The sequence below is a fragment of the Xyrauchen texanus genome, chromosome 38, assembly GCF_025860055.1.
Source record: "Xyrauchen texanus isolate HMW12.3.18 chromosome 38, RBS_HiC_50CHRs, whole genome shotgun sequence".
NCBI lineage: Eukaryota > Metazoa > Chordata > Actinopteri > Cypriniformes > Catostomidae > Xyrauchen > Xyrauchen texanus.
This window is the reverse complement of record NC_068313.1, coordinates 19759148-19784833: the sequence shown is the minus strand read 5'-3', so window position 1 is coordinate 19784833 and position 25686 is coordinate 19759148. Positions and strand designations below refer to the sequence as shown.

General features: G+C 38.1%; 1 protein-coding gene across 1 annotated transcript; it reads left to right on the top strand.

Annotated features, from left to right (window-relative positions):
• The first annotated feature begins 1764 nt into the window (after positions 1-1764).
• Positions 1765-24510, top strand: si:ch211-286b4.4 (uncharacterized). Its single transcript, XM_052109940.1, has 29 exons — positions 1765-1868; positions 2607-2746; positions 2889-3014; positions 3129-3308; positions 4462-4686; positions 5088-5214; positions 5335-5534; positions 6745-6957; positions 7633-7778; positions 7872-7999; positions 8490-8637; positions 8812-8944; positions 10326-10475; positions 10571-10697; positions 12862-13073; positions 13245-13407; positions 13830-13900; positions 13994-14154; positions 14243-14333; positions 17085-17236; positions 17347-17413; positions 17505-17642; positions 18895-19218; positions 19338-19441; positions 19516-19622; positions 22271-22350; positions 22475-22515; positions 22631-22762; positions 23935-24510. The coding sequence occupies exons 1-29, from the start codon at positions 1765-1767 to the stop codon at positions 24217-24219; spliced, it is 4275 nt and encodes a 1424-aa protein (XP_051965900.1). The 3' UTR covers positions 24220-24510.
• Positions 24511-25686: the final 1176 nt, after the last annotated feature.

Sequence of the window (25686 nt, the reverse complement as noted above, 5' to 3'; positions counted from 1 at the left end):
GAAAGTTCGTTGCGTCGATGTTATGGACTGTTATGATCATGGATATTTTGCAAGGATGACTCACGACTCCCGTTGGGTGTGTGAACTGTAGAGCAGAGAGTGAGAGGCTTCCTCTGGACTTTGTGTGTCCTGAGTTTTCCTTGGACACTACATAGCACAGAGGATCTGGAAGAAGCAAGCGACAGTTCCAAATAGAGAGGGAATTCTTCATTTTCAGAATTATCTAGCAATGCTAGATATGGTGTATATTCTGTGGGTCCAAGCGGTCTCTGCTGAGCTAAGAGAGAATGTCCTTGGATTGTGCAGAGGGGGAGAAACAGATGTCTCTTTTTTAGGTTCATGTTGATTTCGTGCCTTGGGACTGTCTTCACAAGTCTCCGTTTCCTGATATGGCCGGACTAAGTTTGTGGAACAAAGAAGGATCTTCTTTATTGGTCAGCTTTGTCATTACAAACCCTAATGTGAGATTAAACAGTCAAGGAAAAGACGGTCTCCTTCAGCAATTTAGGCACTAAAGATTCATTTTTATGACTCTCTAATGGCTCGGTGGATGATCTCTCTGATCTGTGGATGTGGATGTTGTGTTCATTTGATGGCTTTGTTTGTGAATAATCCTAAACTTTTAAACCTAAATATAGCCTCAGAGGAAATATTTTAAAGTAGTTCAAAAGGGCACTTATTTGATATAAAAACACTGCAGGAGCAACATTTAGGTGATTTAGATATTAATAATTTAGCAGTGTGGGCAGTCTAGGCACAATACAGCATTAAAATGAATGAGCTTTCAAATACAATTGACCATATGGCTTCAAGGACTAGCACACAAAAAAGCAATAATGCACAGATTCCTCTTTAGTTGGTGTGAGGTTTTATAAACTCACTCAAGCAATATACTTTTAAATTATTAACATGCATCTAAATGGCCTTCTAATATTCCCTGGGACCTTAAGAACATTAATATTTAAAGATTTGCCTGTATGTTTTTCTTTATTTTCTAATATGCATTATTTTATAATGAAACCCTTTATTGACCTGCCCAATAGGTGGTTACTCCATAGAAAGCTGCCTTCCCTGCCCAGCAGGACACTATTGTGCTAGCGAGGGCCTGGATGCACCAACTGGGCCATGTGCCGCAGGCTTCTACTGTCCCGTAGACTTCTCCTCCACCACCTCCCATGCCTTCCTCTGCCCCAAGGTCATTTTTGCCTCCTACACCCCCTTCTGTTTCTTTTCAATGTAATTCTGGTGTCTTGACCGACAGGTTATGCTTTCTCAGGGTCATTACTGTCCCTTGGGCTCTCCCCTGGCCTTGCCCTGCCCCACAGGACAGTACCAGCCTAATCCAGGCTCTGATACATGCATCCCCTGCCGTCCAGGCTATTACTGTGAGGAGGCAATTATCGGAGACCCTCATCTCTGCCCACCACACTCCTACTGCCCTGCAGGTACTGTAAAGGTCCGTTCACAATAAACATATTTTTTTCCATCCATCTGGGCTGCTTTTCCATTGTTTTTCTGCTTAAACATGCTAAATGGATGTCCTTGACTGCTGTGCAGTGTCTCACTGTTTTTGTAAAAAGAGTGGCAATTTTTAAAAGCGTGTCTCGGGACGCCTGCATTCTGTTATATTTGTGACAGTATGTTTAGCTTTTTTCTGTGCATGAATGCGTTCGGCCTGAACAGCCCTTAACTCAACTGTTTTAGACATTAACTTTGTTACTGCTATGCACATTATCCCTATCTTTTTCCCTATCTGCAGCCACCATGGTTCCTCAACCCTGTCCAAATGGCACGTTTACGCCTCCTGATGTAGGTGGTCTGCAGGAGGAGAGAGAGTGCTTGCCATGCCCACCAGGAAAGTTCTGCAGGTACACCTACAGATTATACAGGTTCTGTTTTGTAATTTTCATGAGAGCATTCATTCTGACAGCAATTTTGTGGGTGTATGCACTCAAACTGTGGGTGTACTGTATGTTAATTAATTGCCACAAAGCACAGTTTGCTATCCTAAGAAATAGGTCATTACGTTAAGAAAAGCACATCATATTTCAGTGCAAAGTCTAAAATCAGTTTAAAGTGGAAGGGAAAGTGAAAGGAGGTGGTGAGAACTGGCTTGGCAATATAAATAATAGTTTAATTTTGCTGTGTTTATGCCTCTCATCCACACTAGAATGGTGTTTTCCTCCACCGGAAACATGGACTTTCTAAAACACTCTGTATTATCACATACAGTACATTGGAAAACAATGACGTTAGGAAACAAAAAAAATATTTTTCAAACAAAAATTTTAAATGAATCTTTGTTAATGTTAGTTAAGAAAAATACAATTGTCATTGTTACTTAATATTAGTCCGTAGTGAATTAACTAATGTTAACAAATACAATGTATTAGTATATGTTGAAATTACCATTAACCAAGATTAATAATGCTTTAAATGTATTGTTAATTGTTAGTTCATGTTAAGTGATGTTGTTAACTAATTTTAGCAAATGGAACCTTATTGTAAAGTGTTCCCCATTTGTTATACTCTATACACTGTAAATATAATATTAAAGCCATGTACGTGTAATGAATGAAGACTCAGATGATCTCATTATTGCACAGGGCTGGCCAGGTCAAAGGCCTGTGTGCTGCTGGATTTGTGTGTGTCTCTGGTAGTTCAGAGTTCACGCCTCAGAGTTCTGTCCTGATCAACAGAGACCAGTGTGAGTCGGGAGTGCTGTGTGCTGGTCCATGTCCTGCTGGTTCGTCACCTAAGCCTTTCCAGAAAGCCACATAATGAATTGATGATATATGAATAATTTTATATAATCCATATCAGACATATCAACACATTCTAGGGTTAGCTTGTGTGCTTCTACAATGTAGTTCTGTTTGTTCGGGCAGGGTTTTATTGCCCTGAAGGCACAGAGGAACCTCTAGCATGCCCTGCCAACACTATAAGGGTAAGCCCTGGAGCAAGTACTGTACATGACTGCCTGCTCTGCCCTCCAAGACATTGGTGCAAAGAAGGTATGTCAGTGGCTATGACTGTTCATTATATGCTGTATGTCAATATGTCAGATACAGTTAACACCTGACAGATGTCCATATGGTAAAACCTGTATCTTTCTGTATATACTGTAGGTAATCCTACACCACACATGTGTCCGCCTGGCTTTTACTGTGATGGCATTGTTGATCACGAATCTAAGGGGAGGCCTGGGCCAAGAGAATGTCCCATGTTCACCTACAGACCCTCACCTGGGGCAGGAAGCAAGGGAGACTGTCTCATCTGCCCACCTGGCACTTTCTGTAACTCCACAGGTCTCTAAAATAATGTTATGTACCTGTATACAGTGGTCCCAAATAGTATTTGCTTTCAAACTTATTTTTGTGTTTGTTCTGCCATTCTTTAAAATAAATGCCACTTGTTTGAAAATGTTGTTATATAATGTAAAGGCATTCGTAAAGGAATAGTTCACCCAAAAATTTAAATCCTGTCATCATTTATTTACCCTCATATGACTTTGTTCTGTGGAACACACAAGGAGTTGTTAGGCAGAATGACAGCCTCCATCCCCATTCAATTTCATTCTATGAAAAAAGATGCAATGAAAGTGAATGCAGGGTTGAGCCTGGCCAGTACCTGGATGGGAGACCTCTTGGGGAAAACCAAGGTTGCTGCTGGAAGAGGTATTAGAGAGGCCAGCAGGGGGTGCTCACCCTATGGTCTGTGTGGGTCCTAATGCCCCAGTATAGTGACGGAGACACTATACTGTAAAAAAAAAGCACCGTCTTTCGGATGGGACGTTAAACCGAGGTCCTGACTCTCTGGGGTCATTAAAAATCCCTAGGGCACTTTCTCGTAAAGAGTAGGGGTTTAACCCCGGTGTCCTGGCCAAATTCCCCCATTGGCCCCTATCTATCATGGCCTCCTAATAATCTCCATCCCTGAATTGGCTACATCACTCTACCATCTCCTCTCCACCAGTAGCTGGTGTGTGGTGTGCGTTCTGGCGCACTATGGCTGCCGTCGCATCATCCAGGTGGATGCTGCACACTGGTGGTGGTTGAGGAGATTCCCCTATACTATGTAAAGTGCTTTGAGTTTGAGAAAAAGCGCTATATAAATGTAAGTTGTTGTTGTTGTTGAATGGTGACTGAGGCTGCCAGTCTCTAACATACTGCCCAACATCTCCTGTTGTGATCCACAGAACAAAGAAAACCATACAGGCTTGTAACAACATGAGGGTGAGTAATTGATGACAGAATTTTCATTTTGAGTGAAATATTCCTTTAACTGTCTAAATCCTCTTTGAGGCCACTGTAATTCCATAACCATACAGTATATGGCTAATTTATTTTTATGAAAGTTCACATAGCAAGACTGCCAAGAAATCTCTGGACAATATTGACAATGATGATTTCCATTCTTGTTTTTCTGTGATCAAGAAATTATCCCTCATTGTCTCTTCAGGGCTCACTGACGTCTCAAGCTTCCTTTGCCCTCCGGGTCATTGGTGCAGTGGGACAGGTATCCCTGTACCCTGTCCTGCAGGCACCATGAGGGTACAGCCAGGGGCTGCTAATGCTAGTCAGTGTGAGCCTTGCCCTTCCGGTAACTACTGCCCAGACCCTCGCACCACAGGCCTTGCTAATATAGCAGCCATCCCTTGCCGAGCTTCTTACGAATGCCCAACAGGTGGGTGCAATTTCTCCATGGTTCAGAATGTGTATGGTACAAAACGTTAATATTAATTATAGACCAATATATTGGCCAGGCAGATAAAAAAGGCAAATATTTGTCCATCAGATTACCTGAATCAGATGATAACCATGCCTGCTTGGCCAATTAACACTTTGATTGTTAATTGCTTGATTAACACTTACATCAAGTCATATTACACATATACACATTTGCATTATATTGGACACCTATGACCCTGCTCTCTATATATTAGCATCTGTAATGGCCATTATTGGTCAAACATGAATTAATATGGAATCTGATTAGTACTCTTACTTTTTTGTTAAAAGGGCTCAAGAGTATAAATATAGGCTTTTGTTTAGCATAATTGTAACAGAATGTCATGCACCATACAGGTTCAGTGACAGAGGTTCCTTGCAGAACTGGTTCATACTGCGGATCTCAGACAGGTGTACCCACCCCGTGCCCTGCAGGCTACTTCTGTCCTGAAGGATCTCACACCTACAGCTCACCACAGCAATTGTAAGTCACACATGTTCCTTACCAACCTACTTTAACAAATATACTTCAGTTAAGCAAAGATCCAAATAAGTTGTCAACACTGATTTACAGATTTATAATGTGACTGATCTTTGTTGGCAGATGTACTTTTCCTCATTACTGCCCAGCCAACAGCTCTGTCATACTGTCCTGTGCTGATGGCTGGATGCCGCTGAACAGCAGTGGACTGAGGAAGTCCCAGGAGAGCAGCTGTGTACAATGTGGAGCCGGCACATATCGGTCCAGTCTGTCCCCTCACCTCCAGTGTCTCCTATGTCCAGCGGGATATCACTGCCCTCCAGGTTAGTATACACTGACTGACTACAATATGACTCTGAGAATACATTCATCCATGTATCTATTTATTATTCGCATATTTTTTGCAACAATATGGACACTGTGGTGTGTAGTACTATCTTAATACATTTTCAAGCTGTGCCAGCAGTGTCTTGTGGTGTGACATGCTACAGTATACATAATTAAACCTATTTTAAACAAAAATGTTTTGTAATTATTGTACATAGAGGTTTATGACTTCTTATTTATTAAAAGACTACATGGAATAATTGTACTTTTAAAAATGAATTTGTTACTCTGCAGGACTATTTAATGGTGCACTCAGTATTTTTTCTTCTAAAGAAATTAATTGTAATTTTGGAACATATGTATAAATTGTGAGCACGTACATGAGATGTAGACTCCAGTCATATCAGTAACCTTATATAAGCTGTTTTATTCAGCATGGAAAGTGTTCCCTCATGGGGGCTGCCATGTTAGAAGCATAGGATCAGTTGAATACTACTCGCTTAATCTTAATAACCACTGTGTTATTGGATACATTCACTCTTGGATTAAATTAATCATGGCTGACTGTGAATAGTGAATTAACAATGGCATCTGTAACTGAAAACTTTTGATTTTGAATGATGTTGCATCCATGCCCCTAGGTGTCTCTGTAAGTACAAGATGACACAAATAAAAATAGTTAATGAGTGCACTTTTAAATGAATTGCTTAAATGCTAAAATGTTAAAAGAAAATAAATTGCAACCAGTTACATCACCTATAATACACATTTTCTCTAAAATTTTCATACACACACACACACATATATATATTTACATTTACATTTATGCATTTGGCAGACGCTTTTATTCAAAGCGACTTACAGTGAACTTATTACAGGGACAATACCCCTGGAGCACCCTGGAGTTAAGTGCCTTGCTCAAGGACACAGTGGTGGTGGCTGTGGGGATCTTCTGATTACCAGTTATGTGCTTTAGCCCACTACGCCACCACCACCACTCCTCTATATATATATATATATATATATATATATATATATATATCACACACACACACACACACACAGTATACTGTATATATGAATGTTAAAGAGAAAGCGTATGTTTGCAGTCTTGTGTACAATTTACTCAGAAATTGTTCATTTGCTCATGATAGCAGCATAAACTGTCTTGATTATTGTTAACTAGTGTGATGATCTGTCTACTAGGCTCACACCATTACAGTGGTCAGCCCTGTCCAGTGGGGTATGTTTGTCCGCAAGGCACATCTGATCCTTTTCCCTGTCCACCTGGCTCATATGGAAACCGCAGTGGATCAGAGTCACCCGAGGAATGTCACAAATGCCCACCAGGAACCTTCAATCACTTACATGCTCAGAGAGCCTGTTTCCCTTGTGGAAGTTCATCCACCTCAGCTGCAGGTCAGACCACATTGGAACAATCCAAAGAAGTAGTTCTCAATTTTTTAACTCAATGCTGCCAATTGTCCAAGTGGCAATTTTCAGAGGCCTTATCCCCTAGAAACTAGGAGTGTCAATAGATCAAAATAATGAATCACAATTAATATGTGATTCCTGATGTTTTAGGAAACTGATTTTCAAGCAGTTTCTAGCATTTAAGTTTTTTTTTTATATAACTTACTTTAAATAATTTTGAGTCATCTTGCTGACCCCTTGGAAGTTTTCTGAGGCCCCCCTAGTGGGCCCTGGGCCCTAGTTGACAACCATTGATCTAGTGGACACTGTATTTAAGTGTAAGGGATTATCATTTATTCACCCTCCTGTTGTTCCAATCACAGATTACTTTTTGTTATCTTTCATGAAAACAAAAGGAGTGGTTGGACAGATTGTTAGTCTCAGTTACCATTCACTTTCATTGTATAGATTAAGGATGCAGATTGGTGACTGAGGCTAACATTCTGCCTAACATCTTCCCATGTTCCACAGCAGATAGAAAGTCATACAGATACAGAATAACACAAGGGTGAGTAAATGATGATAGAATTTACATTTTTAGGTATAATGTCTCTTTAAAAAACATCAACCAGACTGATCAAATAATTTTAGTTTGTTTATTTAATTTTTCTCTTTGCACAGGGGCATCCTCTTGTGGCTGCATAGGCAAGAACCGTGCATTTCAGCACTCGGATGGGTCGTGTTTGTGTAAAATGGGTTTTGTCTTCTACAATGAATTGGATTTCAAGAGCTCAGCTGGAGACAGTGAGCTAGACTGTCAGCCTGAAGTGAGATGTGCACTTAATAAGGGTCGCACTCAGCCCCATTTATTTGTAATTTAACTATGTTAAGACAGAAGTGGCATTCTTTACTCTGTGTAGGTAAAAAAACGCTGTGGGGCAGGTCAAGTGAGACTGGCCTCTACACTGGAGTGCGTTGTCCCCTCCACTTACTCCTGTAACATCACATGTGGACCTCAGGGTGGAAGTCTGGATGTAGGGATGGGAATGTAAGTTTATGCATGGCATATTTCTATTAGGAGTATATCTCCCCTGTTATTATTAGAATAGGTTTTAATCTGCACTGTATTAGAACATTAACACTATGGTGTTGTATATGGGTTGTTGCATAATGTGTCTTTTTTTTATCCACGACAAGATTTCAACGTCAAGAACTTCCATTTATATGAATGTATAAGGAACAAGTATTCAATTTCTCAGTTTTTCCACGATTTTTTATAATCTTTTGCCTTCACTAGTTCATTTGTATTAGTCTTGCACAGGTGTGACACATTTCATTTTAAAAGTATAAATATCCAATGTCGCTGTAAAATCTAGAATAATTATCAGCTGTTTGAAATAGTTTAAGATGGAGTATAGCATGTCATACTGCATGCCATGTCCGCTTTCCAAAAAGTATTTGATGGTAATTACCCATTTGGCTAAGGATTTTTTATTTGTTTAGAGTGTGAAGATTAGGTGATGTTTACTTCCCTGCAGCTGTCACTGTAAGAGGTATGTGTCGGTGGAGGAGCTGTGTAACTCCTCGTGTCTATCCACACTGCCGGTGCTCTCTGCCAGGTTGGTTACAGATGGACAGCTGCTGCTAAGAATAAAATCCACAGATGAAAGCAAGACATGGAGCAGGGTGAGCTCTGGACCAGGGCCTCTTAAATTTTATCAGCTGTATTTGTGTGTTTGAAAGAGAATGTACAGTATAAAATCGTGCCCCTAAAATATTGGTGTACCATGAACACTGATAGAAGTGGCTGGGCATATTGACATGAACTCATACTAGATCCTTGTATCATTCTTTGTGCAGAACATGGTAAATGTACTAGGACCTGATGTCCATGTTAAGAACATCGGGAAGATCCACTTTGTCCAGTTTGCTCCAGATGGAGTGTTTGGTTGGATATTAAAAGACCCCATTCTCATTGACTCTTTACTGACAGGTAGGCTATTAGCCAGCAGGCCTAGGTCAGCTTCACCACACAGTTTATCTCAGCTCCAGATGCAAACATTTTGCCCAAGCCTCCCACCTCGTTTACACCTGGTATTAAGGTGCGTTTTTGGTGATCTAATCATGTGGTCAGTGATAAATACAGGTGTAAATGGGGTCTAAAACATTTTGTGATAGGATTACAAAAAGCACATAGGAAGGTTGTCAAAAATGCATGTGGCCACATTGCAAATGAGATGTAAACACTTATCCATCCTAAATGTGTCCTGGACAGCATCGAAGCACCACCCCTCACCTGTCAATCAACCGATGCACAAAAACAAGAGTTTAAACTTTGCCGGTTATGAGCAGATTTAAAAGGGAATAACTGTCTGATTGGAAAATTTTAAAAAGCGAGTACATACACAAGCACGAGAACTTTAAGGATCTTATTCAGTGTGCCTCATGTCAACACAGATGAGAAGCACAAACATCTGAAGCTCATTTAAAACAGGTAATGCACTATAAAAACACATAATTCTGCTCGAAATGTCGTATTTGTGTTTAGATTCAAGTTCAGGTGCATCGGGGAGAAAGAGTGCGCCACATTTTTTGCCATTTTTTTGTATTTTCTGACTTTGTTGCGCTTTAATGTCATGAAGAAAAGTGATTGATGCGTGTCGTCATGACACAGAGACCCACCCCTTGAAATCCGAACACAAATGGTTCTTTAAAAAAGAAGCAAAAATCAAGATTACAGTGAGGCACTAACAATGAAAGTGAATGGGGGCCAATTTTTGGAGGGTTTATAGGCAGAAATGAGAAGCTTATAATTGGATAGAAGCACTAATTAATTATTACATTAATTCTTCTGTTAATAATCATGTATTATTTGAGCTGTAAAGTTGTTTAAATTGTCATTTTTACAGTTGTTTTAGAGTTTGTTGACATTACATTATCATGGCAACAAATTTGTAAAATTGGCTATAACTTTACACAGAAATGGTTAGTAAGTGATTTTAAAACACTAAAATCATGTTTACACACATATCTTTTATGTCTTGTGGCTTTACTTTTGAAAAAGGGAGTATTTTAATGATCAAAAATTGGCCCCCACTCACTTCCATTGTAAGTGCCTCACTGTAACCTTGATCTTTTATTTTTATTTTTATTTTTTTTTTAAGAAACGGAGGGACAAGTCAAAATAAATGTTTTTGGTAATCAATAGTATGCCATGACTGATCAATAGAGTGTCGATTGAATTTCACTTTGAACCTGGAATATTCCTTTAATACCAGGTCATTAAGTATAAGATACATGGGCTTTTACTCATGAATCTTTTATTGGCATTACCTAGAACATAAAACTGTATTACTTGCAAAATTTCCTTTTAGAACCAGTTGAGATTTTGGAGAAGGATTTTAGGAGGAAAAGGCACATTGATCAGAATGAGCTTTCCAAGACTCTCCCACGCATTCCAAATCCCATAGCATGCTTGTCCCCAAATGACATGCTCATCTTTCAGCTCACTATCATCCAAACTGGTATGGAATTGTAATAGTAAAGCAGTGCTATAAAATAGGATTTACAGTATACATATTTGTATGTATGTGTTATGTCAATCTGTTTGTCAATTTAGACCGCCACCTTAGTCACTTCCCAGTGTACCAGAAGGACCATCTGTTCAGCAGTAACCCTAGCTGGGACTTTGGCGCTTTCAGACGTCTGGAGCATCTTATCAAACACACACAGCTAAATTCCAGCAGGTACAATGGCCTGGAAAAATAATGCCCTAAACCAGTACAAACTAGTTTGCTGGTCTTATCTGGTTTAAGCTGGACAAGCTGGTCCCCCGGCTTGGCCTTGCTGGTATTCACCTGGTCACTTACCCAAAACCTTTTTAAAGCCAGTAAACAGACCAACCTAAACAGGCTGGGAGACCAGCTAAAACCAACAGACCCTCTTAGGTTATTTTAAGCTGCTTTTTTTCAGCAGGGTAGCCATATTTAAGTTACATCACATCTAAGGTGCGTTCCAATCAGCAGGGTCCCTACGCATTGTTCACTTCTCCCTACTCACTGAGCACTGTATATCTGTTGAAGTTCACTTCACTTAACAAAATTAGTTCATTTGGAATTCCCTGCAACATTATCAAACACAGGCAACACTTGAGTTGCGCTGATTATAGGATGACACAATATACTCGTGTAAGTGCATTTAATTGTACTATAAATAACATCCATAAACAGTATATAAATGAATATAATACATCTACATATATTCTTATAAATATATATATTGTTATATATTTAAATTAATATATTTCTACAGACTTATAACGTAAGTTAATTGATTTTTGCTGCTTAATATAAATAATAAATGTTATTTGGTTGTTTTATAATATGTGTGTCTTAAAGGAATATTCCAGGTTCATTAATAAACATAGTCCCCCATCATAAAATGACTGTAAAAATTATTATCTAGACAATTTTACAGCTCAAATAATACACACGTTTTAACAGAAGAATGAATCTAAGTGCTTTTATAAATTATAAGCTGCTAATTACCATAAATTGGCCACATTCACTTCCATTGTAAGTGCCTCACTGTAACCTTAATTTTTGCTTTTTTAAAGAAAAGCAGAGATGAGTCGAAATTAATTTTTGTGGTAATCAATATCATGCCACAAATGCTGTTGTTGAGCTTAACTTGTATTTAACCTGGAATATTCCTTTAACTGTTATTTAACAAATTGTCATGATAATGGACATCACTGTAGCATCTTGTGCACTTTACACTCTCTCACAACAGCAGAAAGCACACCTGAGGTTACTTAGGTTTAATTAAAAAGCCAGCATCCCAAAACCCTTTTATTTCATTTTAGTTTTTATTTTAGCCAGTCTACATTACTCTGCTGGTTCGTAATTACTGGTGGGTAAATTTCCCTCTGCACTTCCTGTGAAGTGATGTATCAATGTACACTTATTCCCATTGCCATTTGGACTTCCTTTCCAACTGAATATGTACGCCCCCTTTCAGATTGGAATCTCACTTAAAGGAATATTCCAAGTTCAATACAAGTTAAGATCAATCGACAGCATTTGTAGTATGATGTTGATTACAACAAAACTTGATGAAAACTAGCGGTGCGTTCCAATCGACCGTTAGGGTCCTCCAAAATGGACTTCACACAGTATTCAGCCACCTTAAAGAAATATTACAGGTTCAGTGTTTATTACCACAAAAATGTATTTTGACTTGTCTCTCCTTTTCTTAAAAAAAGGAAAAATCGAGATTACAGTGAGGCACTTACTGAAGTGAAGTGAATGTGGCTAGCTTTTGGAGGGCCCCTTACAAAAAACAAAACCAGCCGCACGCAAACTTGCCACAAATTTGCTGCTTGTTATTTTCACTTGCAAATGAGCTTGTGATTTACCACAGATGTTTGCCAGAAGTTTGCAGCTCTTCACGGGTAGTGGTGAACCTCAGCAAACCTTTGTCAACAATGGACAATTTGCAGCAAGTTTGCCGCAAAGCTCATTTGCATGTGAAAATGATAAGTAGCGAATTTGTGGCAAATTTGCTGTGTACTCTTGATTTTTGTAAGGGGATTTAAAGGCACTAATATATATATATATATATATATATATATATATATATATATATATATATATATATATATATATATGTAAAGTGAGTATTTTAAGGTTCAAAATTGGCCCCCATTCACTTCCATTGTAAGTGCCTCAGTTTGTTTAAGAAAAGGAGGGACGTCAAAATAATTTCTTGTGGTAATAAACACTGAACCTGGAATATACCTTTAAGGTGGCTGAATACTGTGTGAAGTCCACTTTGGAGGACCCTAACGGTCGATTGGAATGCACCTCTAGTATTCATCAAAGATGCAGCTGATTCTTTTGATCTTATCAGATTTGCACATGTGTTCATGGAGCCGGGAAAGTATGTGTTCCTGGATAATGCAGTGTTGGACTGGAGCCTGATAGTGGTGGTGAGTGAGCAGGGATCGGAGTGCAACCCTACAGCTGCCATATTCCATCCCACAACCCCTGCACAACTAGTGCGACATGGGATTGTTAAACAGCACAACTTAAATCTGCTTCCAGACTGGGGTCTCATCACAGGTAACCCAAATACTTGCTATAACTTTCAGTTTTGTAAGTGTAAAAAGGGTAATAGGCCAATAGGATGTCACAGTCAACATGTGATGTTAAGTTCACAATATAATAACTAGAGTAGAAAACATGACTGATGTAAAACAATCTTAACATATTGTACTTGATATTACTCAACAGGGATCTTATCTTTGCTGGTGTTGCTGATAATAGTGTTGACAATCACTGCTCTAGTCCTGCAGCCTAATCGGTCCAAACTCATTGCTCAAGGTCGGCCAAAGCCCAAGTGGCGCAGCTTGGGTGAACCCACTGTTCTCAATGAATATCTTTATAATACGGACTGGTAAGTGAACCAATAGCTCAGTGTTTGTTACGGTTTGTTACAGTTAACAACATCCAACATCCAACTCATTCTTTAAAGGAGCAAGTTCAATAGTACAATAGTATTACCATGTTTTTGGTACCATGGTTGTTTTTGGACATAGTTACCATGGTAATGCCATTGTTTTGGACAATCACATCATTATATACCATGGTGTTCTTTGTAGTACCTTAGAGTACCATGTTAATTCCAGAGTAATCAAACAGTACCATGGTACAGTATATATCAAAATACCTTGATATTACCTCATGATAGCATTGCTACTATATAGTACAGTGCTTTTTAGTAACCATAGAGCACAGCACACAGCCTAAAGCAAGGATATATTGTTGAGTTCTTGATGCAGTTGTGAGTGTTGTTTATGTTTGTTGTAATGTGGACAGCTCTGAGCCATTAGGTCTGAGAGGGGTGGGTGAAGGAGCAGAATCAGAGGAACCTGCTGTGTGCAAAGGAGGTAACTAATAATCGGAAATATCTGACAGCTGAAAAAATACAAACACTCTTCTGTGGATTTCTGTCAAATAATGTATTGAATCAACATTTGAAGGTTTCAGAAATTCACTAATGGAACTGGAGGAGTTCAATGTGAAAACGCTGTATGACAAGTTAGAGGATCAGAATCTACACCTGGCATCCCAGCTAGCAAAGCACCGCAAAGACACACAGGAGTTCTACAGGAACATGTGCCAGCTAATTGATGCTCTAAGGGTAAAATAGAATAGACATATAACAAAGGTAGGAAATACTTTAAAAACATTGTTAATGCTCTTCTTATCAGCATGTCTTGTTTTTTTAGGACACACTAGAAAATATGGAACCCTCAAAGCTGAACCAGCTGAAAAAAATTCTAGACAATGAAGTATTGGTTAAAAGAGAATCTGCTCACGGTAAGACAGCGTTCTTTAATTAGAACATCAGTCCTCAAGTTCTGTTGTTATAGACTTTTTATATGGGATCCCAAAGATATAAGAAATAAATAAGTGCAATGATAAAAATTATAATTATAAACTAAAATGCAATTGATGATTTTAAATTTTATTTTCACTGCAATATTGAGGCAAGACTGCCAATATTAAATTGAAAAAGTAAATGTGAAAAAAAAAAAAATTGCAAATGTATTTTTTTTCCTAAGCATTTTCTTAAATGTGCACTAAGAAGGTTTTTGCTAATTAAAAAAAAGTTTTACACATAAAGTCATGAATAGAATTTTTGGGAAATATGTTGAAAATGATGTACACAAATGGCATACTCACACTAGGCCCGGTTGCCTTGTACTGTGCCCAAGCACGATTGTGCCCCCTCCCTACTCCCCCGCTGACCTGCACTCGCATAGCACTTAATGTTCCGGGCCTGAGCACGCTTACGTCATTACGATGTGACTTTTTGTTTTGAAGAAAACAGGAAGAAAAGCAGAGACCAATGGAGTCCATCATTGTGACGTTACTTACTTTGTGGCTTATTTTGAGTGCGGTGACATACGGCCCTCTCACATGCCTAATTGTCAACTGCATCGTACCATTGGAATTTATCCTTTTCTTCTGATGAGCTGCGAGATTTACAGAATACATCCCGTAACTTCAGATACTGGACCCACATTTTTTTCAGCTTGTCACGTCATTGTTCAATGGTTCTTTGGTATCCACGAGCACAAAGATAGTTGCAAATTTTACCAAATATCTCGTAGTTCTTGTGTGTTCTTGTGTTGTATACAGTTGTTCCTGTGTATTCTCATCTGCCCAAATTTCCAGAAAACACTGCTTCTATGCCTTAGATCTTCAAGTGGGCCAAGCAGGGTTTTTTCAGACCATTCTGGCACCCAAGGCGAGATCCCTTTTTCTGCCCCCTTTGGTGGGTGGTGGTTTGGGGTGCGTTGCGGCGGCTTCCTCTTTGGCACCCCCTCAGCAGGTGGCGCTCTAGGCTACCGCCTAGATCACCTATGTCTAGAAACAGCCCTGGGGACAAGGCACGGTTCAACGGTAAGGAGCGATCACACTAGTTAAACAAACTGGACTTTGGGGGTCAAACTTGCTCGGGCACGGTACAGATTGCCTAGTGAGTACACCCTTACATGAGATGAAGACTCCAGTCTTATCAGTAACCCAATAAAAGCAGTTTTAATTTTACAAGGAGGGGTTTGCCCCCTAATGGGCACCGTCTTGTTGACAGCACATGACAATATTCATGCAGACTGAGTTACTACTTATTTACTAATAATGACAATAATATTTTGTCTTTATATAGCGCTTTCAGCCAATTCATAAACATAAAAGTACATGTAAACAAAAGAAGTCCACCAAACAATATACAGTACATACTATAAACAACATCGGAGCACAAGTCAACAGTATAGACCAGAGTAATGGCATGGTTTTCTTTAGAAGGATTGATCCACAAGGCAGTCCGAACACAATGAGTGTAATTGAAAGATAAAATGTCCAAGCATGAGGTCCCTGCTAGATTGATGAAATAAACATCAAGCGTGAGCACATGTTGGTGTTCAGCCGGCAGAGAGCTTGCGAGTCGACTCTGCCTGGTCATAGTCCAGCATGCATCACCGCATGAAAATTTATTTGGATTAAATCCAAGAGTGTCCATAATAGGCATGTGTAGTATGAGATGGAGAAAAACACAGACTTAATGGAACAAAACAAGATAAACAAACATCTTTGGTGTAAAGCAGCAGCATCCAGGACAATGGGTTTGAGTACTACTGGGACTGATGTGGCAATTAAGATTCATCAATAAACTTACAAAGCACACCTTTAATCATAGTCATAGAAAAGTAAAGTTCAGTTTTAATTAATGTTTTTATTATATATTTTTATTTTTCAATGTTAATTTTCCAAGCCAATATGTAAATTCTATGTTAATGAATGAGTGGTGCTCAAGAGAGGATACTTTAATACACCTGTATTACAGAGGACTCTTTAATACATTTTCCACTAGGGAGCACAGAGTGGTTGCAAGGGAGATAGATGTGTATTTTTAGGATTTTTACTGATTAATTAATCATCAATTATTTGCCATTATTGATTTAATCGATCAATAATAGTAATTAAACAAAATAAGTTGAAAATCTAAAGCATTAACCATGCTGAGGATTTTAATTCAATGAAAGGAATACTTGGGATCATGCCAACATCCCTTTTGCCACACCGTCACTTCATTTTCGCATATTATGTTTATGATTCATGAAGTTATGCGACAAAAACTTTGCAGACACTTGAAAATAAAGTCTTTAAAGGAATAGTTCACCTATTGAACTCGACAAAAGCACATTGTAAAAAGTACAATAAAATAAATTCCATATCAAATTTCTCAGGATCTATTCATTGCATTTAATTATGTTTTTTATTTCTAAACTCTATGAGACTCCAAACAGATGTAATGTAAAATATTTCATGGAATAAGTTTGCAATATGTTATTAATACATATTTGTTCTGATCAGATCTCATACATTTAGGAAAAGCCATTATGAATAAACTTAAAATTTCAATGTTAAGTATGTTTTTAGATATTTAAAGGGCCTTGGTGTCTCTCAGACCCCAAACAGAACATGAGGGTTAAATGTGTAAAGAATATGAAGTCTCACAAGTCACATGAAAGTATTAGTGTAACTGAGGTCTGACTGCACTAGAGCCGTGTATGGGGCTGATGGAAGCCGTGTTGAAGTCTTTGGAGGGAGTGCTGTGCAGGATGAATGCAGAGGTCTGGCAGCAGCAAGACAGCACAGCTACGAACAGCCACAGAGACACCAGAGAGAGCGAACTGCACACTGGATACACTCATGTTAGTTATCCATTATAGCAATGCCCATTTAATCCAGTAAAACAGGACAGAACCACATTTAAATGAATTAAAAAAAAAAAATTGTGTGAGATTACATATTTCTTTGTCAGTTTTCTCCAGCAGACATGACAGAGCTCAAAATGAGGCCTGAAACAGAGGCAGCTTCCTCAGATCCAGGTTGAACCTTGTTAAAGATCAGTTTATCATCTTACACCTACAGCTGCTGCTCTGTCTTTGAGTGCTAACAGTATACGCTCTCGTCTCTCAGGTCAACAGCAGAGCACCGTTCCCTGTGTGAGTGAAGAGGAACTAGCCAAATTTGTGTCTCTGACACCTCTCTCCAGAACACTGCAGGAGATAAAGGACTCTCTTCAGACTCTTGCTCACATGCCCAGGATAGGGGAAGGTCAGTATACATTTGTGCATTTGGACTGCAAGTTCTTAATCCCATTCACTAGAGCAGAACTGTTCAGCCAACCAGGATGGCTAATTCACCATGGGTATAATAGAGTTTCTAATGGGTTTTCAATTTATGAGTAAAGTCTGTGGTTATTAAAGGGATAGTTCACCCCAACATTTTTATTCTCTCATTATTTACTCACCCTCATGATATCCCTGGGGTGTATGACTTCTTCAGCAGAACACATTTGAAGAAAAATTGAAAAATATCTTGGCTCAGTAGGTCCTTAAAATGCCAATGAATGGCTATTTCCCTTTTAAAGCTCCAAAAATCACAGACAGTCAGCATAAACATCATCCATATGACACCAGCTGTTAAATTAATGTCTTTTTAAATGATAAGATCACTTTTGGTGCGAAAAAAGATAAATATTTAAGTACTTTTTAACTGTAATCTAATGCTTCTGGTAAGTTTCACGAGAGGGTGGATTCCAAGTGATCTCTTGTGTGACGGATTCACGTTGCCATGATACAGATGTAATCTCACGTTCTCTTCACGGTTGATACATCCAGAATGAGTACACAAATGCATCATTGTGAGTAAAAAAACAGATAAATACAGATCAAAACCAACCAAACTACTGGACAGTGATCCTCCTTCTCACTTGTAAACAGCGCTGCTCTTCCAGCTGTGACGCTTGTACGTCAGTCCAATGCAATTACATTACACACGTGTACCGCTCGCATGACTTAGAGATAAATAAATTACTTAAATATTTATCTTTTTTGCACCAAAAGCGATCATGTTGCTTAGGAGTCGTATCGATAACGTTTATGCTAACTGTTTGTGATTTTTGAGCTTCAAAAGAGGCATTGTTTCACTTGCATTTTAAGGACCTACTGAGCTAAGACATTTTTTATTTTTGGTGAAGAAACAAGTCATACACACCTGGGATATCGTAAGGGTGAGTCAATAATGCAAGACTTTTCATTTTTGGGTGAACTATCCTTTTAACAATTTGCAACATAAAGACAATACAAAAGCAAATACTGTACATATACATCTTTATGGTAGTTGTAGTCCATATGTAGCAACTATGATCTAAATTAAAATGATTTGCATTGACACTTACATGCAGTATTACAAAGTAACTTATAAAGAAGGGATGTGTATGGTTTTAAAATAGTTTTTCCACAATTGTCTGTTTGTCTCACAAGTGTTGAGTAATGGTCTGCCTGTCTGCATGTACTACTTCCAGTAATTATCAACAGCCCAGTGGAGAGCGAGCTGACACACCTGATCCCGGTTGCCCTTGACAACCTTTCACCACAGCATTTTGCAGTCTTCCTGTTCGGCTGCCACACTGTGCGTCTGTTGAGCAGAGCTTGTGCCTTCCCCCCTGTCATGCTGCTATTGGCCAAGACAGTGCCAGTCTCTCACTGTGATAACCTAATTGCCTACTGCAACAAAGACTTTTATTATGACACATCCAACCAAATTCTGTACATCCTAGAAAATAAACTACAAAATGCTGGCCAGTTTATCACTATTCTGCTACACTCTATGGCCTATATTACCTCAGGTAAAATATTTCCTTAGCCTTTTGTAATAGTAGTGCTTCCATGTAACATTGTTACTTTCTGTAATGATGGCGTACGTTGAACATCTTTTATTGCAGTAAAGTTTATTTACATTTTTCAGGCTCAAAGACTCTTGACTTCATGAAAGCCTTCCACTTGGCCATATCGACATTAAGCATGCGTTTGTTCCATCACTCTTTCACTGAGGAACAGAGGAATGGACAGGTAAGGCAGTTCTTGAGTTTGAAATATATATAATATCAAGGAAATGCTCTAACTGGCTTTCCTTCTTGGTTAAGATGGATGAGAAAAACAAAGAAGAGGCCTTTGGAGCAATAGTAGAGGACTTCTTTAGTGTTAAAATACCTACAGAAACTAATTTCACTCAGCACCTACTAGCAGAGAGGTTAGTATCCAACCCTAAATGTACCATATTTAAGAAAACATGAAACAGCATTCACAATGCACTTAAAGGAATAGTTCACCCAAAAGTGAAAATTATCTCTTTTCATTTGCTCTCCCTCATGCCATCACAGATGTGCATGGCTTTCTTCTGCAGAACTCAAACAAAGATTTTTGTAAGAATATCTCAGCTCTGTAGGTCCATACAATGCAAGTGAATGGTGGCCAGCACTCCAGTGGTTTAATCCATGTCTATTGGGGCTGGATGCATAAACATAGCCATTAACTTAAGATTTCTTCTATGAATTAGTCTGACTAGCTAAAGACGCCACGGAAAGCCGGATGCATGAAACAAACTCACAGTTGTAATACAGTGTAATTCCTATTGGATTGTGGGAAAAGTAAGACACTGAATAGCTTAAAAAATGGCTGACTGTGGACACTCAATACAGTTTTCCTTCACTGATAATATTTGCTTATTAGAGGAATACGTATTTGAAGGAAATGCTTCAAAATGTATTCTAATGAACAAATTTAGTGATTTTAACCCAAATAAAATAAAAAAAAAAAAAACGAGAAATTTTGTTACCATCATAGAAGTCAAAGTACAGATTAAAACATTACCTCTTTTTCACTATGGATGTGTCTCATTTGTAAGGCTGCGTCCTCCGGAGATAGTGTTTCTCGGCTGCATTCATAAAAGCAAGTAAAACACTTCGAATGCTGCCTTTGAATGCAACCTTCTGTCATGGGAACTCGGAGGATGCATGAGGTGTGTCCTTCGTGGCCACTTACAAGCCACAATTCTTTGCTTCAACGTAAATGTCTAAAAAAATGAATGCCAATTTGCCGTAAATATGAGGTTCAAACGCAAGTAATGTTAATTCCCAAGTTGAAGTACCTCAGTAGATGGGTGTAGAGTATATAATATGTATAATTATATTAATATACACTGTATAATTAAAATGAAGTATTAGACTAAAAGTACACCTGTAAAATCTATTTTCTTTTCTCTTTACATCATTATTACTCTCCTAAAATGTACCTCATACATTCCCTTCTAAATAAACTTACCATCTCACTCAAAGCGCTCACGCTTGTTAAAGTGTGGCGTGCTTGTCCTACGAAGGCCGTCTCATTTGTTTAAAGGAGGACGCTCGGTATACTGCAGCCTTCAAAGTACGCTTCCTACCTAGCATGCAGCCTTTGAAACGAGACACAGCCTATGAATCTTAACATCAGCAGTCTCCTTGGTGATCATGATTTCTAGCTTGATTACACTTCCTATTGCCATCTAGTCCTCTGCACATGTGTTGAGCACTAGGAAACGTAATCAAGCTTGAAATCATGATTGTTCCTAGAGACTGCAATGGCACAACACCATCAAGATTTACTCACCCTCATGATATCCCAGGGGTGTATGACTTTCTTTCTTCAGCAGAACACATTTGAAGAAAAATGGGAAAATATCTTAGCTCAGTAGGTTCTTAAAATGCCAATGAATGGCTATTTCCCTTTTGAAGCTCCAAAAATCACAGACAGTCAGTATAAACGTCATCAATACGACTCTTTAAATGAATGTCTTTTTAAATGATAAGATCACTTTTGGTGCGAAAAAATTGTTTGTTCTCACCCAAAACTGATTGGATGACTTTAGAAGAAATAGTTTAAACCACTGGAGTCATATGGATTACTTTTATTACTTTATTTTTTGGGAGATTTGAAATTTTGGCACCCATTCACTTTGTCAGGACCTACAGAACTGAAATATTTAAAAAAAAATCTTAATTTCTGCAGAAGAAAGAAAGTCATACACATCTGGCATGGCATGAGGCTTAGTAAATGATGAGAGAATTAAAATTTTTGTTTGTACTATTCCTTTAAATTTTATAATGTTACATATTTCTGAGTAAAAGAGGATATTCAGCAACACATATTGTAAAGCAGGACTTTACTTAGAGAACTGAGCAGAATTAGACTGGGTGAAAACATGTTATTGTGACCATTTGGTTATGGCTATTTCCCTGCCCATTGCAGCCTTTGTTAAATAAGAACAAAATAAAAGTTTCAGAAATTGGCAAATTTATTACATTTTAATGAACAATTATGAAAATAAGCATGTTTTTTTTTTTATTTAGCACTGAAATGAGGGTCATTTATTAAAGGTGCACTCAGTAATATTTTCCTCATAATTTTTTTTTCACTCCTTAAGAAATTAATTGTAATTTTGAAATCTAAGTGTAAAATCATGAGCTCTCACATGAGATGAAGACTCCAGTCATATCAGTGACCTTATAAATGCTGTTTTATTCAGCATGGAGAGGGTCACACATGTGGGTTGCCATTTTAGAGTCAAATGACCAGCTGAATACTACTCGCTTAATCTCAGTAACCGCTCTGTTATTGGACATTTTCTCTCATGGAATAAATTAATCTCGGCTTACTTTTGAATAGTAAATTTCAACAATTTCATTGATAACTGAAAACTACTGCATTTGAAATACGTTATATCCATGCCACTAGGTGTCACTGTAAGTTCAAGATGGCATACATAAAACATTACTGAGTGAACCTTAAAGAAAGTATATAAGATCCAACTTGATTTCTCAAAACCAAAAATATCAATAGACTCATCTTTTCAACTGATTATAGACTTCAAGTGTATAAATACTTCAAGTTGGAGCAGCTCCTCCAGGAACTAAAACCAACTCTAACAGAAAAATATGGAGAAGGTGAGAATTAAAAATAAATAAATAAATAAACACACAATTACACAGTTCTTTATGAGAAAAATGTTTCAACATAGTTAATTTTGTTGGGTGGTTGGGTACTTGTACAATGTTTTTGTGTATATAGTTGTGGGACGTGGGCAAACCGGCCTAAAAACTGAAACACCAGTGAGTTTCAACCAACCTCTGCATAATACATCTTTTGCATCTTATGTTTTATTTATTCTAAAGAGTGTATGCTCCTCTTTTTCATCTAACTGAGGTTTTGCTCAATTTGCTTTAGGCGCTGTTTGTGGAGCGAGAAATATACAGATTTGATGAGGTTTACCAGCAGCTATCTTCTGAACTCCACAAGAAAACACACATATGCAGCCCACCAGAGAAAAAACAGTCCAACCATGACAAACTGCTTCAGGTAACAACCAGTCTGACTCAGTTCATTATTCAGAGCAGTGCCTCTAAATTGGGCTTTTAGCCTCTGGCAACTGTTAGCTAGAGATGTTGCACCATTTTGGGCTGTACAGTTTACCAGACATTGACACTTATCTCCTTCTGTGGAAGGACACTTCTTCAATGTCTGTGGTGGTTACGCCCCTGGTGCTTGCTAAGAAAAGTATCACTGTTCGCATTCACTTAAATTGAAGTTGGAACAAGAACCATTTCTAAAGATGAATTGAATATGATGATGGGTTCTTTTACTTGAGCCAGTAAGAAACCACCTAGAAAACCATCCAGACATGACGACCACCCTAACAACTGCATAGCTTCACACTAAAACCACTCAGAACACCTTAGCAAACTGCATTACACTGCCCTGGCAACCACTTACTGTAAAGGGATAGTTCACCCAAAAATGAAAAATCACTCATAATTCACTCACCTCATGTCATCCCAGATGTGTATGAAGTTTTCTTCTGCAGAACACAAAAGAAGATTTTTAGAAGAATGTTTCAGCTCTGTAGGTCTTTAGAATGCAAGTGAATGGGTGCCAACCTTTTGAAGCTCCAGAAAAATGCATCATAAAAGTAATCAAGTGGTTAAATCAATATTTTCAGAAGTGATATAAGTGTGGGTGAGAAACAATCAATATTTTAGTCCTTTATTTTACTATAAAGCTCCACTTTCAAATTCTTCTTTTGTTTTTGCCAACTCGCATTCTTTGGGCATATCGCCACCTACTAGGTAGGCAGGTTAATTTATAGTAAAAATAGGACTTAAGTATTGATCTGTTTCTCACCCACACCTATCAAATCACTTTAGAAGATATGGATTTAACCACCAGAGTCTTCTAGTGTACTTTTATGTTGCCCTTATGTGGATTTTGGCACCCATTCACTTGCATTGTAAGGACCTACAGAGCTGAAATATTCTTCTAAAAATCTTAATTTCTGCAGAAGAAAGAAAGTCATACACATCTGGGATGGCATGAGGTTGAGTAAATTAGATAATAAAAATGTTTGGTTCAGCTCCCTTTAAGACACCCTAGCATTGTCGCACTGAGTTTTGCACGGGCAAGCACCACGCATTTTTTCTCCTGAAATTGCACAAAGCTTTCTTTTTTCCACTATGTTATTTTTGCTCATGCAGGAGCATGAAATGGTGCTGGAACATAAGAAGAATACAGTGGAGCAGAGACTGAAGGAGATGAAAGAGAGACTGTCTAAACTCAGAACAAGCCAGAGAGTGAGTCCTAATGAGGACAGACCAGCTCAGAGCACAGTACTAGCACAAGATGACAAGCAATCACCCAGCAAACACAAACCAGACAGCAGTGGAGCAGAGAAGCAGACACCTGCCACAGAACAGTCTAGAAACAAGAAACAGAAGAGCAAACATAAGGACAAAGATGAGGAAAAGCGTGTTACCTCTTAGCAAATGTGTAAAACTTATTTATTAATTATTATAAAAATATATTATTTAACAATAATATGTAACAAGCTGTCCTTGCCTTTATGCTAAACATCATCACAAACTTAAATGTATAGTGTTTTAAATATGTGAGGCTATGTCATCTAATGGAATTGCTAAAATAATGACTCATTTCAAAGTTTCTATCTTTTTTATCTCTCTCTCTCTCTCTCTCTCTCTCTCTCTCTCTCTCTCTCTCTCTCGTGTTCTTCTTTTGTAAAGTTGATTTTATAGCCTGAAATAAAATATCAGAATGTTTAGTTAACAGAAAAGGCCCACTGTGCTTATTTTATTTAGTTTGTTTTACAATATCTATATTTCGTTCACTAATAAGAGGCAATATTGCTTTTGTAAACTAACTTTACTTTTCTTATCAACACTAAATCTGGCATGCTTTAAATTTGCTGTGCTTTTCCATTCTGTATTCTACATAGTTCATGTCCGCTCATGCTCAGAGCAGAGCTAAACTCTATTGCTCTTGGAGAACCGACTTAGGAGGGAGAGTGAGCTGCAGCTATCATCACCCTCTATCAGTGTTACAACTCTGTGTCCAAGCCAGTATTTGAGTGAGCTGATACGCTCAAGAAAGTTCCATTGGCTGTGTGCCGTCTGCCTCTATCGTTTAGATTAAATAAACAGTGTCTACGCTCACCGAATCTAAGACAGTCTGTCCACTTAACATACCCATCTGCCACTCAAGTTGGTACAGTGCTTGCAAGGCTGCACTGAAACCTCTCAATTCTTACCCTCATCATTTACACTTTCCTGCAATTAATTCAGCAACAAACACTTAATTTCCAGACCTGATTTTGACTTTGTTTAGTATGTCCATTTCAGGCTTAGATGTTTAGTATGTAAATGTTCTGCTTTCAGCCTTAGATGTGCAATGCATTTGTTTAAAGTATAACTTTATACTTTAACATTAAAGTTTTAAAGTCTTTATTTACAGAAATTGCAAGATATAAACTTGAAATTCTTGGAAACAATTATGAAATTGTTTTTAAAACTCGAAGTTAGAGATTTCTTTGTATCTCGCAGCTGCAACTATTTCTTGCAATTGCAAAATGTGTGTTTTTAGTCTTGCCATTGAGAGAGTTTGTTTCTCTCAGTCTCACGATTGCAACTCTGTTTCATACAATTGTGAATTTATGTCTCACAGTTGTGAGATATAAACTCACAATTATGAGAAATAAATCACAATGGTGAGGCTGTTTTTAAATGTCACAAGTGAGAGATTTCTTCATTCAGTGTTTTGCAGTTGCAATTTTAATTCTCGCTGGTGTGACTTTACATCTCACAATTATGAGTTTATATCTCGCAATTGCAAGTTTGTTTTACACAATACAGATTTAATGTCTCACAATTTTGACTTAATTTCACATGGTTGCGAGATCTAAATTTGCATTTATGAGAAATTAAGTCAAAAATCAG

Coding starts and splice junctions, on each gene's coding strand:
- si:ch211-286b4.4 (XM_052109940.1), top strand. CDS start 1,765: ATGGTTCCTCAACCCTGTCCAAATGGCACGTTTACGCCTCCTGATGTA. Junction 8,945..10,325: donor CATTGACTCTTTACTGACAG/GTAGGCTATTAG, acceptor ATTTCCTTTTAG/AACCAGTTGAGATTTTGGAG. Junction 13,074..13,244: donor AGACTGGGGTCTCATCACAG/GTAACCCAAATA, acceptor ATTACTCAACAG/GGATCTTATCTTTGCTGGTG.